The sequence below is a fragment of the Crocodylus siamensis genome, chromosome 7, assembly GCF_052110815.1.
Source record: "Crocodylus siamensis isolate JL-2025a chromosome 7, ASM5211081v1, whole genome shotgun sequence".
Lineage (NCBI taxonomy): Eukaryota > Metazoa > Chordata > Crocodylia > Crocodylidae > Crocodylus > Crocodylus siamensis.
Window position 1 is genome coordinate 48,716,016 of NC_143401.1, and position 16,865 is coordinate 48,732,880.

General features: G+C 47.6%; 2 protein-coding genes across 3 annotated transcripts in view; one reads left to right on the forward strand and one right to left on the reverse strand.

Annotated features, from left to right (window-relative positions):
* The window catches only part of JMJD1C (jumonji domain containing 1C), a 255,790-nt gene extending 252,765 nt beyond the window's left edge, over positions 1 to 3,025 (reverse strand). Inside the window, exon 1 of one of the 2 annotated variants that reach the window (XM_090058297.1) lies at positions 2,463 to 3,008. In XM_090058297.1, the coding sequence (XP_089914423.1) occupies positions 2,463 to 2,618 (156 nt within the window). In that variant the 5' untranslated portion in view covers positions 2,619 to 3,008. Of the gene's footprint in view, positions 1 to 2,462 lie in introns of both variants that reach the window. The other variant, XM_090058298.1, reaches the window with a different exon arrangement.
* Positions 3,026 to 3,197: 172 nt separating this feature from the next.
* Positions 3,198 to 16,865, forward strand: part of REEP3 (receptor accessory protein 3) — a 129,762-nt gene continuing 116,094 nt past the window's right edge. The window contains exon 1 of the mRNA XM_090058306.1: positions 3,198 to 3,690. Within this exon, the coding sequence (XP_089914432.1) occupies positions 3,683 to 3,690 (8 nt within the window). The 5' untranslated portion in view covers positions 3,198 to 3,682. The remainder of the gene's footprint in view (positions 3,691 to 16,865) is intronic.

Genomic DNA, 16,865 nt, shown 5'->3' on the forward strand with positions numbered 1-16,865 from the left:
CGATGTGCTATGTTGCTGTACAGCACACTACAGTGATGTGGGAATACATGTGATCGACAGCTACAGTGAGCTAGTGGTGTGCTCCCCTGGTATAGCGCACCACTACCACAACGTTGTGGTGAAATCTAACCATGCACCATGCGCACAGCGCAGTAACCACCCATACTGTGCCATGCTTTAGTACTTCCTTCTGGAGGTTCCAGTTGACAACTGGAATGCAGAAGGAAGTACTAAAGCATAGTGCCACAGGAAAGTTGCTGTACAATGACGTGTAGACTCACCCATCAACTAAGTTTGATTGGTTGAAAATAGTGGTTGCAATTGGTCGGTGATCAGAGTTGATCATTTTAAAACTGCCTGAACTTTGGTATTTTAGAATTGTTTTGTTGGGTTCGTGTCTGTTTACTATATTGACAAGAAGATCAGTTTTTTATGTCAATTACGCAGGAATATTTCAGGATTTACCTATGAAAAATAACCATTTTCCATGGGATGAAGTGTATATATATAAAAATAAAGCCTTGAAAACCCACTGGCATACTTCCGATGAGCAGGGAACCTAGGCCATCCATATATGAAGCTTGCATTAAAATAATTCTTAGTCCCATACAACTGTAAAGTCTTACAACAAATGAGGCGATTTAGTAGTTGTCTTCCTCAAGCCATCAACAGCCCTTGTGCTTATCCAAAGCTCACAGCTTTCAGATGCCAGGACAATAAAAAAACTGACAAAAATTGCCCCCATCACAATACCATTCAGAGCCCCATGGGTATCAATTCCACTATCAAAAAAACAATATTTCACTCTGCCAATGAGTAGTAAGAGAGAAGACCACCTAAAAGAAAAGCTGTGATAGGATGATAAAAAACAAACATCCCATCCATGGTAGCAGCTAAACAGGCATGGACCCAGGGGAGAAGGGAGAAAAGTTTTTCTTTTTTTACAGGAGGAGTAAAAAGGGGGCTTTCATATGAGTAAGCATTCACTAATCAGATGCCAGTACTGGTCAAACGCAAAGAAAAATTCAATCCACGCAAACAATGCCACGAACTTATTACCATAACTCATAATTCTTTCTTCCAAGTGTCCTGCTCCTCTTTGTTCTTATATTCATTTGAACATTCCCCCTAAGTTGCAGGGAAATATACCATTAATGCTGCATAACCTCTACAGCATCTACCTAGAGAAAGGATGTCCCAGTGGTTCGGCTGCTAATCTGAGACCTGGAAAATCTGGGTTTAATTCCAGGTCCCCCATTGACTGACTGTGAAATTTTGGACAGCTCATTTCAGATACACCTAGAAAACACATTGCAATGCTATGTAAAGATACCCAAACTAACTTGCATACCAAAAGCAGTACAGCCATGTTTATGCAGCGCTATGACCAAGGTTAACACACGGCGCTCATGCAGATCTATTGCTTCCAGAACACAAGCTAAGTTGGGTACCTCTATGCAGTCCTACTCCATGCAATGCAGACAAACCCTTATTCACTTGACGCCTTGTCTCCCCATCTGTAAAACAGAGATGACAGAACTTTCCACACAGTCTTGCAAAATAAATGTACTAAACAGACTGAGAAGAGCTTAATATATTACAGGAATGGCAGACCATACCTACAATTGTGGTATACCTACACCAGGCTATAAACAACATGACAAATATAGTCCTCAAGTCAGAAGGCAGCATCCTTCCAGTCTTCACCACCAGTCCTTCCTGATGCAAACTGATTAATATTAGCTAGCTGGTAAGTGCTGTCAAGTTCTTCAAGCACTGCTGCTAAATACATGTGTCCCCTTGATGGGAGGTGTACTCTACAGTACTACTTAGGAAAAACAAGGGAAGAGGTTTTCTGACAAACCTCACACTGGCGAACACCTATGAGCAGAATTTAGATCAACACAAGGACAGAGGTGAGCCTCTCACCCTGTGCAGCGGTGAGGACACCCAGTTTTGAGTGCTAGCACTTGGACCAGAAAAACACGGAACAGACGCAGGCTCACAACTGCCCCTTCCTAAAATAAAGCAGAAGCCCCGGGATGTCCAAAAGCAAGCACGTCACCCCTATTACATCAGCAGACCCCCCACCCCAGCAGCAGCTCCTGAACAACTCCTGCCAAACACGCTCCGGAGCGGGTGGCACGAGCACCCCGCGCTCCCCGGGCAGGTGACGGCGCCGCGGGAGGCTTCGACCCGCCCCCGGCCCCGCTCAGCCGCGGGAAGACCCTGCTCGTGTTTCCCCCGGCCAGAGCCGCCCCCGCACCCTCGGACCACGAAGCCCAGGGAAGGCAGCGCCGCGATCCCGTCCCGGCCGCGGGCTGCTCCCATCGCACCCCTGCCCGGCTCCATGGCGGCCGCCGCCCGGGGGATGCGCCCGCAGAGCCGCCGCAGCGCCCCCGCGCCCCTCGCACACGGGGCGCCGCACAGACCCCAGGGCCGGGCCGGGCCGGGCCGCTTACCGCCAGCTCGGGGCTGAGCGAGTCGCGCTGGGACACTGCGCGGATGACGCCGGCTCTCCAGCGCCCGCCGTCCCCGCGCTCCGCCGGCTCCTCGCAGCCGCCGACACACAGGAACCGCTTCCCCACCAGCTCCGGCCGCGTCTCCACCACCGCCATGGCCGCTACCGCGCAGGAACCGCACCAGCCGCTCCGCACCGCTACGGGCCGCCCATGGCCGCGCCGCCCGGGGGGAGGGGAGCGCCCCTGCGGCGGGTTGTTGGAGCCGCACGCCCCGGGCGCCGCCGCCGCCAGCCGGACACAAACACTGAGGCGCGGGAGGGGGCGGGGACTGCTCACCACCGAACTGCTGCCCCGACCACTCCGCCCACGCAGCCCACTGCCATGGCGACCGGCACAACGCACCGTCTCCCTCCGCCAGACGGCGCGGGAGGGCGGGGGCGTCGTTCCGGCTCGGCAAAGAGTCCGGGGGCGCGGGCGGCTGCGGGGAGGCCTGGGCAGGCGCTCGGGCAAGATGGGGCTGCCCCCTCCCAGCGCTGCTACACCCCCCAGAGGGGAGCGGTCCTGCCGCCGCCTCCTCGGCCCGGGCCGGCCAGACCCGCCGCGCGGGGTCTTGTTTTCCCCTCAAGTCCCCGCAGAATGACTCATAGCGGCTGAGGTCACCGTCTCGCTCCTGTTGGAGGAGCCCTTCCAGGCGGCGCTACCTCTCCGCGCCAGTGTTTGTCAATGAACATGGCCTTGCCATGGTGACTGCGCGGGGCGGCTGAGCTGGCGCTGCCGCAGCTGCCTGCGGGCACGAAGATGGCGACCGCCACGCGCAGGGGGCAGCTCTGGACTGCGACCTCCCGTCACGCCCGCGCGGCCCGACTACCTGATGTAGTCGGTCTCGAGGATGCCTCCTGCCCGCGGGGAAGCCCTCGTGCTTGCCCTTGGTGCAGTCTGGGGACAGGTCTTGCTTCGTGTGTTTTGAAGAACTAAAGGTTTGTAAGAACAGGGTTTGCAAGTGCCTCGAGGCTGCAGGGAAGGGAGCAAATGATCCATTCAATAATCCAGACCTGGAAGAAGACACAAGAGGAGCCAGCCAGTCCCCGCCAGGAGAAAACTAACCTCCCTGCCTGTGCACCCACTCCAGGGAGCTCTCTCCACGCAAACCGCACCCTGAACGGCTAATCACCTGAAACCAGCTTGAAACGCTTGCCTCTGCCCTGCCGCCAGGGATCTGCATGGAAAGGTTAGGCAAAAAGCACTGAATTTTCCAACTCGGTAGGCAAGCAACAAAAGGTTCGGTTGATCCCCAAAGTCACAGTGTCTTGTCTTCCATCTTTTTTTCATATAACTGGAAAAAGATTGTGATGATAATGGTCAGCTAGCCAACAAACATTCTACTTCACCCGGCACTTGATCAGTTAAAAGCCATTTAGGCCACATCCAGTTGGGTGCGGACTTCAGCGCCACATGCATTGATTGGGGTGTTTGCGCTGCAGGGGAGTAGCGTGGGGGGAGGGGCTGACTCCTGGATATCCAGGGGTCAAAAAAACCAGCAGAAAAAAACCAACAGCACACAGGGGGGCAGCACACACTGCTCAAAACCAGAGCCAGGGTGGCCAAAGCCACACTCCTGACTGCCAGCCAGGCTCTGCATGGCAGGATTGCTGCTGCTGTAGGCCCGGGAGGCTCCCAGGACCCCAGGTAAGGCTGCTGGGGGCAGCCTACCCTACCCCGCCCAGGGTAACATGCCACACACCAGAGCACACATGGCACAGACATTTTCCAGAGACTACTACCAGCAGCACAAGGTGCACTGTCACTACTTGTCCTCAGGGAACCAAACATCCATGCACATGTGGACACTGCCTTAGCATCTTGCATACTCCATTATTTATACTATCCTTTCAGTGACACTGATTCCAAAGGGACTACAATTTTCCTTAATATTTTTCAACTCCCTTTCCCTCATGGTGTACAAATTACTCAGATACAAATTTGTGATGGTTATAAAGAGCTACTTTGTCTTTACTCTGATGTTTAAAATGTAGTAACAGCATCTGCTGTGTGGTAATGGTGCACTAGACTCCAAAAGAGACAAACATTACCCTTGGTAATGGGTAAGTTAACTGCACCACTGCCATGGAAAGCAATATTAACTTTAGGAACTATTATTCCCATTTTACAGCTGTGAAAATTAAGGGGGAAACACAAATTAATTTGCTACTGTGAGATAACAGCAAAGTCAGTATTAATTCTTTTAAAACTCCCAAAAGTAAATACTTGCCTTTAGACCAAAGCATCTTTTTGCAGTAGGCAGGGAACAGCCATAGCCTTCTATTCCAATCATGAATAATCAGGTCTCAAGGTGAGCATCCAGAAAATTAACATTAAGTTAGTAATAGCCATTTGCAAAAAAAAAAAGTTTGTATAAATGATTTACCATTATTGGACTAAAAACACATGGGCAGGCCAGCAAGTTCCTAGTTATGCAGTTAATTTCACTAAAAGGCTATCCCTTCTCTTTCGAGTGTGTCTTGCTTTATTTTCTATATACCAGGGGTTCTCATCCTTTTGACCCCTTGGAAAATGCCAGCTCTTAGTTTTCACTCTTTTTTTTTTACTTCAGAAAAATAATAGAGCAGTTTCTTTGTTGCAAATAACTCAGAAAGATCATAACTATGGATTTCTATTTGAAATTTCTGGCTTTATCTTATTAATCGTGTTTGTAAACCTAACAGTGCTACTAGCATTTTTTCAAAAAATGCACAAATCTAGAACTCTTGTTTCAGAAATGATACCAAGAGTTCTATATTTTTGCATTCCTGTTTGTCTTAGACCAACACAGCTACCAGCATTGTTTCAAGGCACCTCAGGGTGCCATGGCACTCTGGTTGAGAATCTATACACTTTCCAGGTTTTACAGAATTCACATGAACAATAACCTAATCTACTCTGAAAAAAATATGTGAACACCTTCTAAGTTGTGCCTTGAAAGAGACAGGAGTCCTATGGAAGCAGCAGCATGTGATTACAAGTTAAGACCGTCTCATAATGCATATGCACAAGGGGGGTAAATTATTCTTGCTTGGGCAACCTTAATTTTGGCATTTTATACCTTTTGAGTGTTTGGCTTTTCAGCATGAATAACATTTTTTCAGGGTTGTTTTTAAATGTAAATTTCTACTGGTTTTGTATATAGAAAATAAGGCAAACTAAATTCGCATCAGCTCTATAACCCCAGAGCTTTCCTCCTCAATTTAAAACAACAAAATCATTTCAAATTTCTGCAAATTGCACAGGACTTCCTCATTCAAAAGTTTCACTGGAAACCCTTGACATGATGCCTATAGAAAGCTTTATAATGGGTTAGACCAGTAATATGATCTCATGCTGAATTATATTCTAATTAGTTTCTTGCACTTCCCTTTCTCAGCATCCATCTTTTTTATACCTTGCCTTAAACTTGGATTTCAAGCTCTTTGAGATGAGGACTACATTTTGGGGCAAGGAGTTTTAGTACAGTGGTTTAGTACAGTGCGTAGCACAATGGGGTCCTGGTCCATAACTGGTCCTCCTACAAATACAATAAAATACAAATAAAAATGCTAATAACTAAAAACAGCCTAAACACAAAAATAGCCTAAGCACATGGGTCTATGCTGCTTCCGCAAAACAGCAGCAAGTACTTTGACCTTGTCTACAGTTGCTGACTATAGCTATAATTCTCCATGTTACAGCTCCATTAGTTTTAATAATAGTAAAATCTATAAAGAATATTGTTGAATCCCTTTGTGATCTTCTTTTTCAGTGTATTGAATTCACATTCATTTGTGATGCCAGTTGAATGAATAGTCATATAAGCTTCCAAGTTGCAGCTTTCCTGCCCTGCTTGGGTTAAAAATGTCACTAAAAGATATTTAAATAAGCAAAAGGGGCATGGACACATGAGAACCCTGTTAGACACAGAGAATCTATCTTCCTTGTTATTATTCATAATATGGTAGCACCTAGCAGCCTTGACTCAGATGGGAGTGTCATTGTACTAGGCATCATTCAAACGTGGTGAGAAAGAACTCCTGACAAGTTTATAATCGTAATAGGCAAAAGATAGCAGAAGATACAGACATAGTGAAGAAACTTATTTGGGGTCACAATGGTTAATAATACAGCCAGGATTTTTTAAAGTCCAAAGACAACGGAGTAGTTCCAGAGTCACAAATAAAACCCACATCTTCAGCCTCCCTGGACAGTGCCCTGTCACCTAGGTCTTACTTTCTTCCTTTGAGCTCTAAACCATAGTATATCTTCAGTAATACAACACTCTTAAGTTTTTATTAGCACTTACATAAACCCTTTTCACATATTAATGTATCAATATGCCCCACAAATTTGGATAAGTATCCTCAAAAAGACATTGCTTGACCCTGGGGTCCATTTCTATTTCTGTCCTGTCCCCAACCTACCATTTTTGGGGCAAAATAATAAAACAGTAATTCTCTATCTTAAATTAAATATTTTTTTCTATAACAGTAGATGTTACAGATTAAATACAACACTACATTTCTCACATTTCTGCTTGTTCTGATCAGAAGGTTTGATCAAGCTACTCTTGCAACTAATAGAGAGACGTACATTGACTTCAGTGAGATCCCTTTACTCTTCAGGTGACATTGTAAGAGATTTTGATACAAGAAAGATGAGAGAAAACAAATGCATAATTTGATTACACGGTTTAATGGAACCTTCTAAACTAGCTGGACTTCATTCATTGGACAGGACAGAATCTATGCTACATTTTTGTAACTTGCTTAAATATCTCTAATATTTTATTCCTTCAAATGGCAAAGTTCTCCATAGTTTGATTGCTTTTAATTTCAAAATGCTTTTTGTGGTTTCTAACCTAAATATATCTTCTTTATGCCCATTTGAAAAAATGAGAATTATGTCATCTTTATCCAGAATAATTTTCAGTGTAGATGTTTTATAATAATTCTTGTCTATAGAGCAATTTTAACATAGTGGGATTTTTTTTGAGACCAGATTCGAATAACCAAATTCACTAACTTCTATTATTCACTATGCCACCACATAGGCATGCCCTTTAAGGAGACTGGAGTTCAGCTGTAGCTGTGGCTAGTTAGCCACCTAACAAGCGATGTGTTTGAGCTTGTGCAGGTGATCAATGTCATGTAATGGTGATGGGGAAAACAGTCACTGACCATGCTGATACCAGGGTAAAGGTGTAGAAGGGATCTTGAGACACAGTGATTGTTTGTTCTAGAGACGGAATGAGGGGTTTTTAAATATAAATGCTATTTTATGTTAAAAAGCTAATTTAGTAGGGGGAAAGTAAATTAATAACTGGGCATGAATGACATGTGACCCCATGGCTGGGGGGCACGGCAGTGGTAGGAGCGTAGCAGTGGGAGTAGAGCTGCGATAAGTGGTGGAACTCCTGCAGACACTGCCAGCACTGGGGGGGGAGCAGGGCAAGAGCTGACTGTGTGTCGGCAACCACCCGCAGACACCACTGGCAGCATTGGCAGCAGCCAGTGGGGATCACGGACCACCGGCAGTGTCGGCGGCAGGTAGCAAGCAGCAACTACCCACAGGGGGTGTACCGCCACACTTAGGAAGTGCATGTACACCCGTGTGCACCCCCTGCACATCACCCCTGGTCATGGGTGACTTGTGCCTCCTGAGTCTGGGGGGCAGCTGCAGAAGCCAGCAGCGGCAGGGGTAGAGCTGGCAAGCTCCTGCAGTCACTGCCAGTGGTGGTGGCAGCAAAGATGGTCCTGTTGGGGGGGTCATGCCGAGCATCTGTAGACACTGCCAGCGGTAGGAACAGCCCTGTTGGGGGGGCACATGCCCCCCCATGTCTCCCCTACCACTTACCTATGATAACTGTAGTGTTTACCTTGCCCAAGGAAAGGAGAAAATAGAATAGTATATGAGGTAACATCCTGTTACACCCTTACTTCAAAATCATTGCCGTATAAAAAAACACATTTCAGTTACATCTGTACTATGAGTTATTCTTCCCAAAAGATAATCTTATATTTCCTTGCATTAAGTCAACCCTCACTCTGGTATGACCAATGTTCCAATATTCATATTTCTTTTTATTGTAAATATAGCCTTGGTATCTGTTATAGTTCTTGATATATCCAACCTAGATATGTTTGCTACTGAGTTAACTTACCTTGTCTGCATCACTAAGTAATGTATTCACTTAGTTATTCTCTTACCAAACTTCACTTGATACTTCCCATTCATGTGATAACAGAGATAGCCATTTGTTTTTCCATCTGGCATCTAGTTATTTTTTCACCTAGGTTCTACTTTATCAAAGCCAAGGTAAAATCCACTTGCAAACTGTATTTCAGGTAGCTACCCAGTCTGGTTACTATGCCAAGAATGGCTATCATGTTAGTCTTATGCTAACTGTGGTCTACAATTCAGTAACAGCTTTTGTTTAACAATGTTGTCTCTTCCACTAGATAAGAAATAGATTCCTTTATGTCCGATGGCATGTTGTTTGAGATTGAAGATAGTTCTTTACTGTTAATGTATCAGGATCATGATTATTAAGAAATAGATCTGATTCTTTCTTTCTTTTTTTTTGAGGGGAGGGGGTCCTCATCTAAGTTTTTTTTATATATTGACTATTTCTAGTGAGTCAGTAATTCTTTAAATCAAGTTGTTTTGGAAGATTCTGTGGATAGGAATTAACTCTGTCATTTGTTTCATTAAGTAGGGATAAAACCCTATTCCTGAACAAGGAATTAAGTTAGGTTTGCAGAAAAATTACTGTGAACAGACTTAACCGATGAAGGTGAAACTTGAGTAAGGAACTGCTGGTTCTCTGAGAGTTAAAGTAGATGCAGAAAAAATAACATTTCCTGATTGAAGAGGTCACATTCCTTTCCATCAGGTTTCTGGCAAGTAATTTATTTCCTATTAATGCCTTTAAGCAGATAGTTAAATAGACTCTGGGGAATTTATCAACATGCTCAAAGAGAGTGACCCTCCCTGCTCCTCCTTGCATTTTCTCATATCCAGGAAAGGTGACTGAGCAGCCATGCAGATTTCTAAACACAAATGACATCTAGACCCCGATTTTCCCCCTAGTTTTTAGACTAGCATGCCAGCAGTTTTTAGACTAAAGGCATCCCACTGAAAATGCATCCCACTGAAAATGCCAGCTTTTACCTTTCAGGTGGCACCATGGTTGAGAATCATTGTCCTAAACATTAGAGCATATCAAGAGTAACTAATTTTATTTAAGTTACTCTATTGAGATTAATAACATTGCAATAAATTAAGTTGGAACTGGACTGTCAGGGGTCAGTTAACCCAGAGGTTAGATGCGTCTTCATCTCCAGAGACGCATCTTCAGCGATGTGTAGGAAGATCAACTGTATACTGGAGAATATTCTTTTTTAGCAAATTTTGGCTACAGGTCAGTCATTCAGAGTCTGCCAGAAACTACAAATCCTAGTAAGCTAATGAAATAAAATTATCCTAGTTAACATAAGTTGCATACAAGGGACTGATGTGGCTAGCATTTATGTCCAGACAAAAAAAAGCAAGAGTCTTAGGCCAGGTACAGACATTACACTTTTACTGGTATAAATGATTGGAAACAGAACAGAAGTCTGGCACTTACAGACTGGTTTAAAAATTTGCCCCTCCCCCCGGCAAAGGGTGAATGTGCATTTTGTTCACTACGTCACGTACAGAAAACTGCATCCCTTAGATCAGTTCTGCCGCTGGCTTTTTGAAAGTCTGCACCTAGCCTTAAGGAATAACTTACTTTGAGATGTGAAAGTTTGTAACACTCCCAAACCCCCTTTTATTCAAAACTCTGTTGTAAAAGAACTACAGCAAGTTATTTGTGTGCACAGCTCCATTCAGGGTACATTTGTGTGCTTTGGTTACACAAATCTACTCCCAGCCTCACCTGAAGTACTGTATCTAGTTTTGGACCCCACACTTGAAGAAGGATGTGTACAGTTTGGAAAGAGTCCAACACAGGGCAATAAAAATTATTAGAGGCCTTGGAAACATGACATAAGGAAAGTCAGAAATAATTAGGGTTATTTAGTCTGGAGAAAAGACTGAGGGGGATTTGATAACAGTCTTCAAATATCTGAAAGGCAATGATGATGATGGGGATAGGCCAGATTTGGCCAGCAAAGGGACTTTGTCCAGCCTGCACTGGGTCCCTCGGTTCTGTCTGGCCCAGGTGCTATCTGGCCCGTGGTGCACCCCGCCACCCCTGGGCACACAGCGGGGCTGGGGCAGCTCCAGAGCTGGACTCCAGTTCTAGGCAGCCCAGGCAGTGGCCGCTTCTTTTGGCTGCTGCCAGCCCTGGCCCTGGCCCTGGCCCCATGGAGATTGGTGGGGACCCATGTGCACAGCCGTGGCCTACCCCACCCCACTCCGGCTTCACACCTCCCCGACAAGAGCAGACCAGCTCCAGACCAGCTGGGACCTGCACACGGAGCCCCAATCCCAGGTCAGCCTACCTGCCCACTATGAGCAGTAGCAGTGGTGGTGGCTAGGCAGAACCTGCGGCAGCCACCTGGAGCCTGTGCCCAGGCTGTCCTGAAGCTCCTCTCTGCTATGGTCACTACTGCCAGTGGGGCAGCCGCACAGTACAGCAAGGCTGTACCAGGCAGGTACAGCAAGAAGGGCCCAGCAGTAGCAAGAGGAAGGCAGCCAATTTTCCCCCATTCCCAGCAGCAGCTTTTGCTCAGACACTGCCACTGCTCATTGTGGGCAGGTTAGTCCAGGGGCAGCCCAGGGCCAGGGCTGTGGGAGTGGGTCCCGGATCAGGGATGATGCATGGGTGCAACCCCTGCAAAAAGATGCTGCTGACAGTGTCAGCGGTGCCTGTGGGTAGTTGCCGCTCGCCACCCCGCTGCTAACAGTGCCAGCGGCATCTGCGGGCAGTCCCTGATTGCCTCTGGTCGCTGCTGTCAGTGTCTGCGGGTGGTCGCCAACCCCTGGTCAGCACTCACCACCCCTCTCTCCGCCTGCTGCCAACAGTGCCAGCAGCATCTGCAGGAGCTGCCAGCTAAATGTTGCTGGTCTTCCACCACTGCCAACGTAGCCATGCCCCCCAGCTGCCGGTGCATGCTCTGTTCATGTCCCAGATAGTCCAGAGCTGGTCCGCTGCAGCCAGAGTGAGTCCAGGATAAACCAGCGCGAGGGCTGTGCACACAGCTTCTACTGGATGCTGGTGGCAGTGGTGGGGAGGAGCCATACAGCATGTGGGCTCTGGGCTGTTGTGGTTGTGGGGGGGCGGGGAGGTGTTGACCGGCTCACAACAGCTCTCCAAAACTGCCTGTGTGCCCCACAGGCCCAAATAATTGCTCACCCCTGAAACAGGCATTTCTCTGTGGCTGTAGGGGATAGGACTTGAAGCAATGGCCTCAAGCTGCAGCAGGGAAATTTAGGCTGGAGGAATTTTCTGACTATGAGGGTGATCAAGCATTGGAACAGGCTACCTAGAGAAACTGTGTAATTGGCATTCCTGGAGGTTTTCAAAAGCAGGTTAGACATAGACTTGGCTGGGATGGTCAAGTTAGGAAAGAACCTGCCTTAAGCAGGGGGCTGGACTAGATGACCACATGAGGTCCCTTCCCTATGATCCTAATGCATACTACTACTTTTTCACTGGGACAACAATGTGTGTTTTGACGAGCTTGCTAATAATATTTGAATGTTAAATCCAAAAAGCTAATATATGCTGTAGGGATACTGTACCACCATCTTGCATCTATCAGTTCTATTTTTAGATACTGGTCAGTCCTCCAGTGTAATAGGCTAATGTTCCAATTAACATTAATTTTGGAAGCAGTTAGAGGAAAAGTGATGAACAGTCTCAACAGGAGGGAATGAAGAAGACTGCCTATGCCTCAGACCTTTATACCTGCCTTCATATGGACTCCTAGAAAGTGAATGTGGCTAGGAACAGCTACAGCAGCAAACATAAATCCGTACAGCTTGTGTGAGAACCTTGCTCACAAACGGAGTCTGAGACACCCAGTTGTATTCAATATGCACTGATGACTCAAAATGTATAACAAATAACTGAAATGTCTGTATTGGCAATGGTTATAACTTTATATAAGAAAACCTTGAAGTGGACCCTTCCATTGTTTGAACTGCAGGACAGTACATAAGGGAAGAAATGGTATTGTTTAATCAGTGGCAGTTTGAACTGTTTGAGTAAAAAAATAGATGCAGCCCTAATATTTGGGCTGCTGCATTATTAGAATGTTGATGAACAAGAAATCAGGAGCGATTTATTAATTAAACTTTTCTGTGGATTTTGCCTGCTGCTAGGACGGGTCGGCAACCCCTGGCGTGCGCGCCGATCATGGCATGCAAGGCCATTTTCATTGTCATAAATTGGGGCTGGGGCAGGGAGGCAGCAGCTTTTTGCAGCCTCCTGGCTGCAGACAGTCCTGGCTCTGGGTAGCTGCTGCCAGCTAGGAGCCTGGGTTGCTCCCAGCAGGTGTCTGGGAGGCTGCAAACCCTGCTGCAAGCAGCCTGGGCACCATGGCTAGCAGTAGCTACCCCAGAACCTGGGCTGGCTGCAGCCAGGCTACAAACAGCTGCTGCCTCCCCGCCCCGCCCCGCCCCAGCCCCAGCCCCAGCCCCAGCCCCAGGCTTAAGGGAGGCAGCAGATACTGGCAATGTTTCCTGCTGTGCTGCCCTCAGCACCACTTCTGCAGAGCAGTGAGTGGAACCTGGTGCGGCAGGGCTCAGCAGGGGGCACAAAGCTGCCTGCTGCTCTGAGCTCCCTGCTGCCCTGGCCACACTTCCCCTGCAGGCGGGGACAGCAGTGAGGGGCACAACCCTGCATGCTGCCCATGCTGCTCCCATGCACACAGGGGAAGTGTGACCCAGGCAGCGCAGAGCTTGCAGCAGCAGGCAGCTTCCCTGTGTGGCCCCTCTTTGCACTGCCGCTCTGGAGGGCCCAGGGGAGGGCAGCAGGGCAGGGAGCACAGCTGGGTTTAAGGGGCTGGGGGGCAGGGGCTTTGGGTGAGGGGCAAGGGGCAGCAGTGCTGGGGAGCAGGAGCTTTGGGTGGGGGGCAAGGGGCACAAGAGAGCTGGGGGGCTGTTGTGGGGGGACCCACACAAAACAAAGACACAAGATCAAAGGGAGTATCAAGTTTTATTTATCGTCACCAGGTTTACAATTTTTAGACAATCTGGTATCACCATAAAAAAGGGCAACATTTATGATTTTTAACTATACTAATATGCAATGTATCCTGCCATGTGCCCCCTGCCCTCGTTTTGCTTTTCTGGCATGCCTGCATTCCGGCACCTTCCAAGGTAGGCATTGGGGATTTTGGCACTCCGGGCAAAAAACGTTGCCTACCCCTGCACTAGGAGAAAGGCCCAGCCCTCTCTGGGGAAGGTTGGGATCGAGTCAGCAGGGGTCAGTGGAGCTCCTGGTGCCAGATCAACTGTCTGGGCTTGGCTCAGGAGGGTGGACAGCCCTGTCTCCACAAGCAGGGATGGAACCTATGCTCTTGGCTAGTAGCTACTATCCCTACTCCTCAGACCTCTAGCAGCAAGTCAGAGCTGTGCATGTCAGAGATCATATTAACTCTTAATGTGCGACTGCTCAGAGCATGTTCTAACTTTAATACTGCATGGTAATATAGGGACATGACTGAGCACCTAGGGCAAAGTGGAAACCACAATTTCCAATTGTTGCCTGTAACAGGGGCCAGATAACGTTACTGAGAGTAGGACTGGGCAGTAGAATTAGAAGGTTGCAGAGCCTGAGATAATAAGCAGCTGGCACCTACTTAGATACTGTATTTCCTCAAATATAAGATGATCCCCCTAAAATTAGATTTTTTTTACATGGACAATATATAAATTTGTTACAGTTTTTCAGGTAAATAATTTAATTATTGGAAGCTTGCATTAGATTTGTCTGCCTCAATACTACAGTAGGGAAAATAAATCTGGGGGATCAGATAAACCCTTTGATCTCTGCCTCTCCCCAGCTTCCCTGTAGCTGCTTCCCCCTCTTTTTACTGTCAGACCATGTTTTCCCTAAACACATGGAAGTGAGAAAGAAATTTGAAAATGCTGAACTTGAGACTGAACATAACTGTAGTAATTTGCATATAGTATCCATACACTAAACTTATCCAGAATTAATGCATGTTACTTTTGATACTGCTGCAAGTTTTAGCACAAGTTATTCCTGAACACACTTTTAAGTAGCACTTTAGCATCTACTTAGAGAAAATACAAACTTTTTTTATTTGCAATACACACACACACATATGTATGCACATATACACACATACATACGTATTCATACATGTACACCTATATCTTTACTGTCCTGTTTTGTAACCTATACAGTTCAGTTGATAGTTCATAACACACATCTACCGTTTACCATCGTCATCTCCATTACAATAACATTACCTGCTTGTCCATGGCCATCTCCTTTACTCATTACAATCATGCAAAAACTACTCTGTGCCCCCTTTCCCACCCCTCTCCTCTCCTTCCCTCACCCGCCTTACAACATCTCTGTTTCTTTCCCCAGTCCTTTTATGGCTCCACTGCTTCTGAGTCTTTATTGTTGTATTCCTCCTTATAGTCATCATCATTTTCCTTGTCATTGTTTTCTCCTCTCCATTGATCTCATTTTTGCACAGTCTGTGCAATTCTTTCTCTTTCCGTCTTACATTTTACGTCTTCCACGGTTTTCTCCCTATTGTTTCTTTCCATCTTCTAATGCATGGGATGTCAACTTGGGGTACATGTACCCCTGGGGGTACTTGAGAAGGCCCTAAGGGGTATGTGCGGGTGAACGGGGGTGGAGCGCTGCCATGCAACATCCTGCACTGCTGCGCAGGTGTCACCCACCCAGCTGGACACGGGGGTTGGGGGAAGCTTGCATGCGTTGGCTACCGCCACTCTGCATTCAGCCACCCCCCCCAGCCCCATGTGTGCTGGGGCCTGCTGGTGCAGTGCAATGCAGTGTGGCCCCATCATGGGCTGCATGCACCCCACATGTTCAGGCAGGCAACAGGTGCACACAGTGCCGGGGGCCATGAGTGCCAACTGCTCACAGTGGGAAGGGAAGGCAGGGAAAGGGAGAGGGGGCAGGAGCCCAGCCCCCAAGCTCAGCTCACTCTCCTCCTGGGTGGTGGTGCCAGGAGCAGCAGCCATCGCAGCTGCCCTACGCTCACCACCTCCCCCCTCCACATCTGGCTGCTTGCCACCGCCCCTGGGGGTACGCTTATTAAAAAGGGGGCCACCAGGGGTACACTTATTAAAAAAGTTTGAAAACCCCTGTTCTAATAGTACAACTGTAACTTGCTCACCCCCATTCCGACACAGTTTTCAACTGGGAGGACTGTGTGTCTGTACGTGAACAGGTTCCTGATGTTCCACAGGGCATTTCTGAAGCAGGAGATGAACTGCTGTTGAAGTAGGCTGTGGGGGTTCCTTGCTGCTTGGTCAGGTGGCTGAACAGTGCTTGCTTACTCTCTACCACACCTCCCTGGCATATGGGCAGCTCCAAAGAAAGTGGTTGACTGTTTCCTCCTTCCATTAGCAGGTTTGCCTGTGGGAGTTTGGTGGGTCTCCCAGCCCCCGTTTTTTTCAGTGCCTGCACAGGAAGCATAGGCAAAATGTGGGGGCGGGGCAGAGGGGCATGTACCCTCCCAGATTTCTGCACCTATGGAGGGCACAGGGCATGGGGCTGCAGGAGCCAGGGTCTGGCAGCAGCAGGAGTGACAGCAGAGGTGCTGCAATTGTTATGCCAATCATGGGGCATAGGGCTAGCAGTAGTGGGGGCAGCAACAGCATGATGATGTGCTCCCCCACTATCAACACTTATGCATTGTCTATGACAGGAAGCACCCAGTGGGCTACCTGCCAATTCAGATCACTGTGTTCCTTCTGTGGGTTTTTGTGGAAGATTTGCTCCCACACAGCGTTTAAACTGTCACCAGGGAGTATATCCATGGGAGACAGTCTTTCCCTTGCCCTTACCACCTCCTGCATCTTACTGTGGTTTTTCCGGGACCCCACAGTTGAGGACTGTATTAAAGTGGGACTAAGTGAAATGTACTGGTACTACAGGAAGAAGAGGATGATGGGAAAGAAATGGCAGATCTGATTTTGTCAAGAGGAGTCTGGCATAGACTTTTTCAGGTGCAAGCCCTCTGAGGAGGGCAGTGGGTGCGGGTATGGAGATGGGTGCAGGGGTGTGCAGATGCACAGTGCGAACTGCATAATGGGTATTTAGTGTGCTTTGATCTGCCAAACAAACCACAGAGGCCACCTGGCAGAGTGTCAAACAAGATGTAAAGATACACACACACACACACACACACACACACACACAGAGCCAGC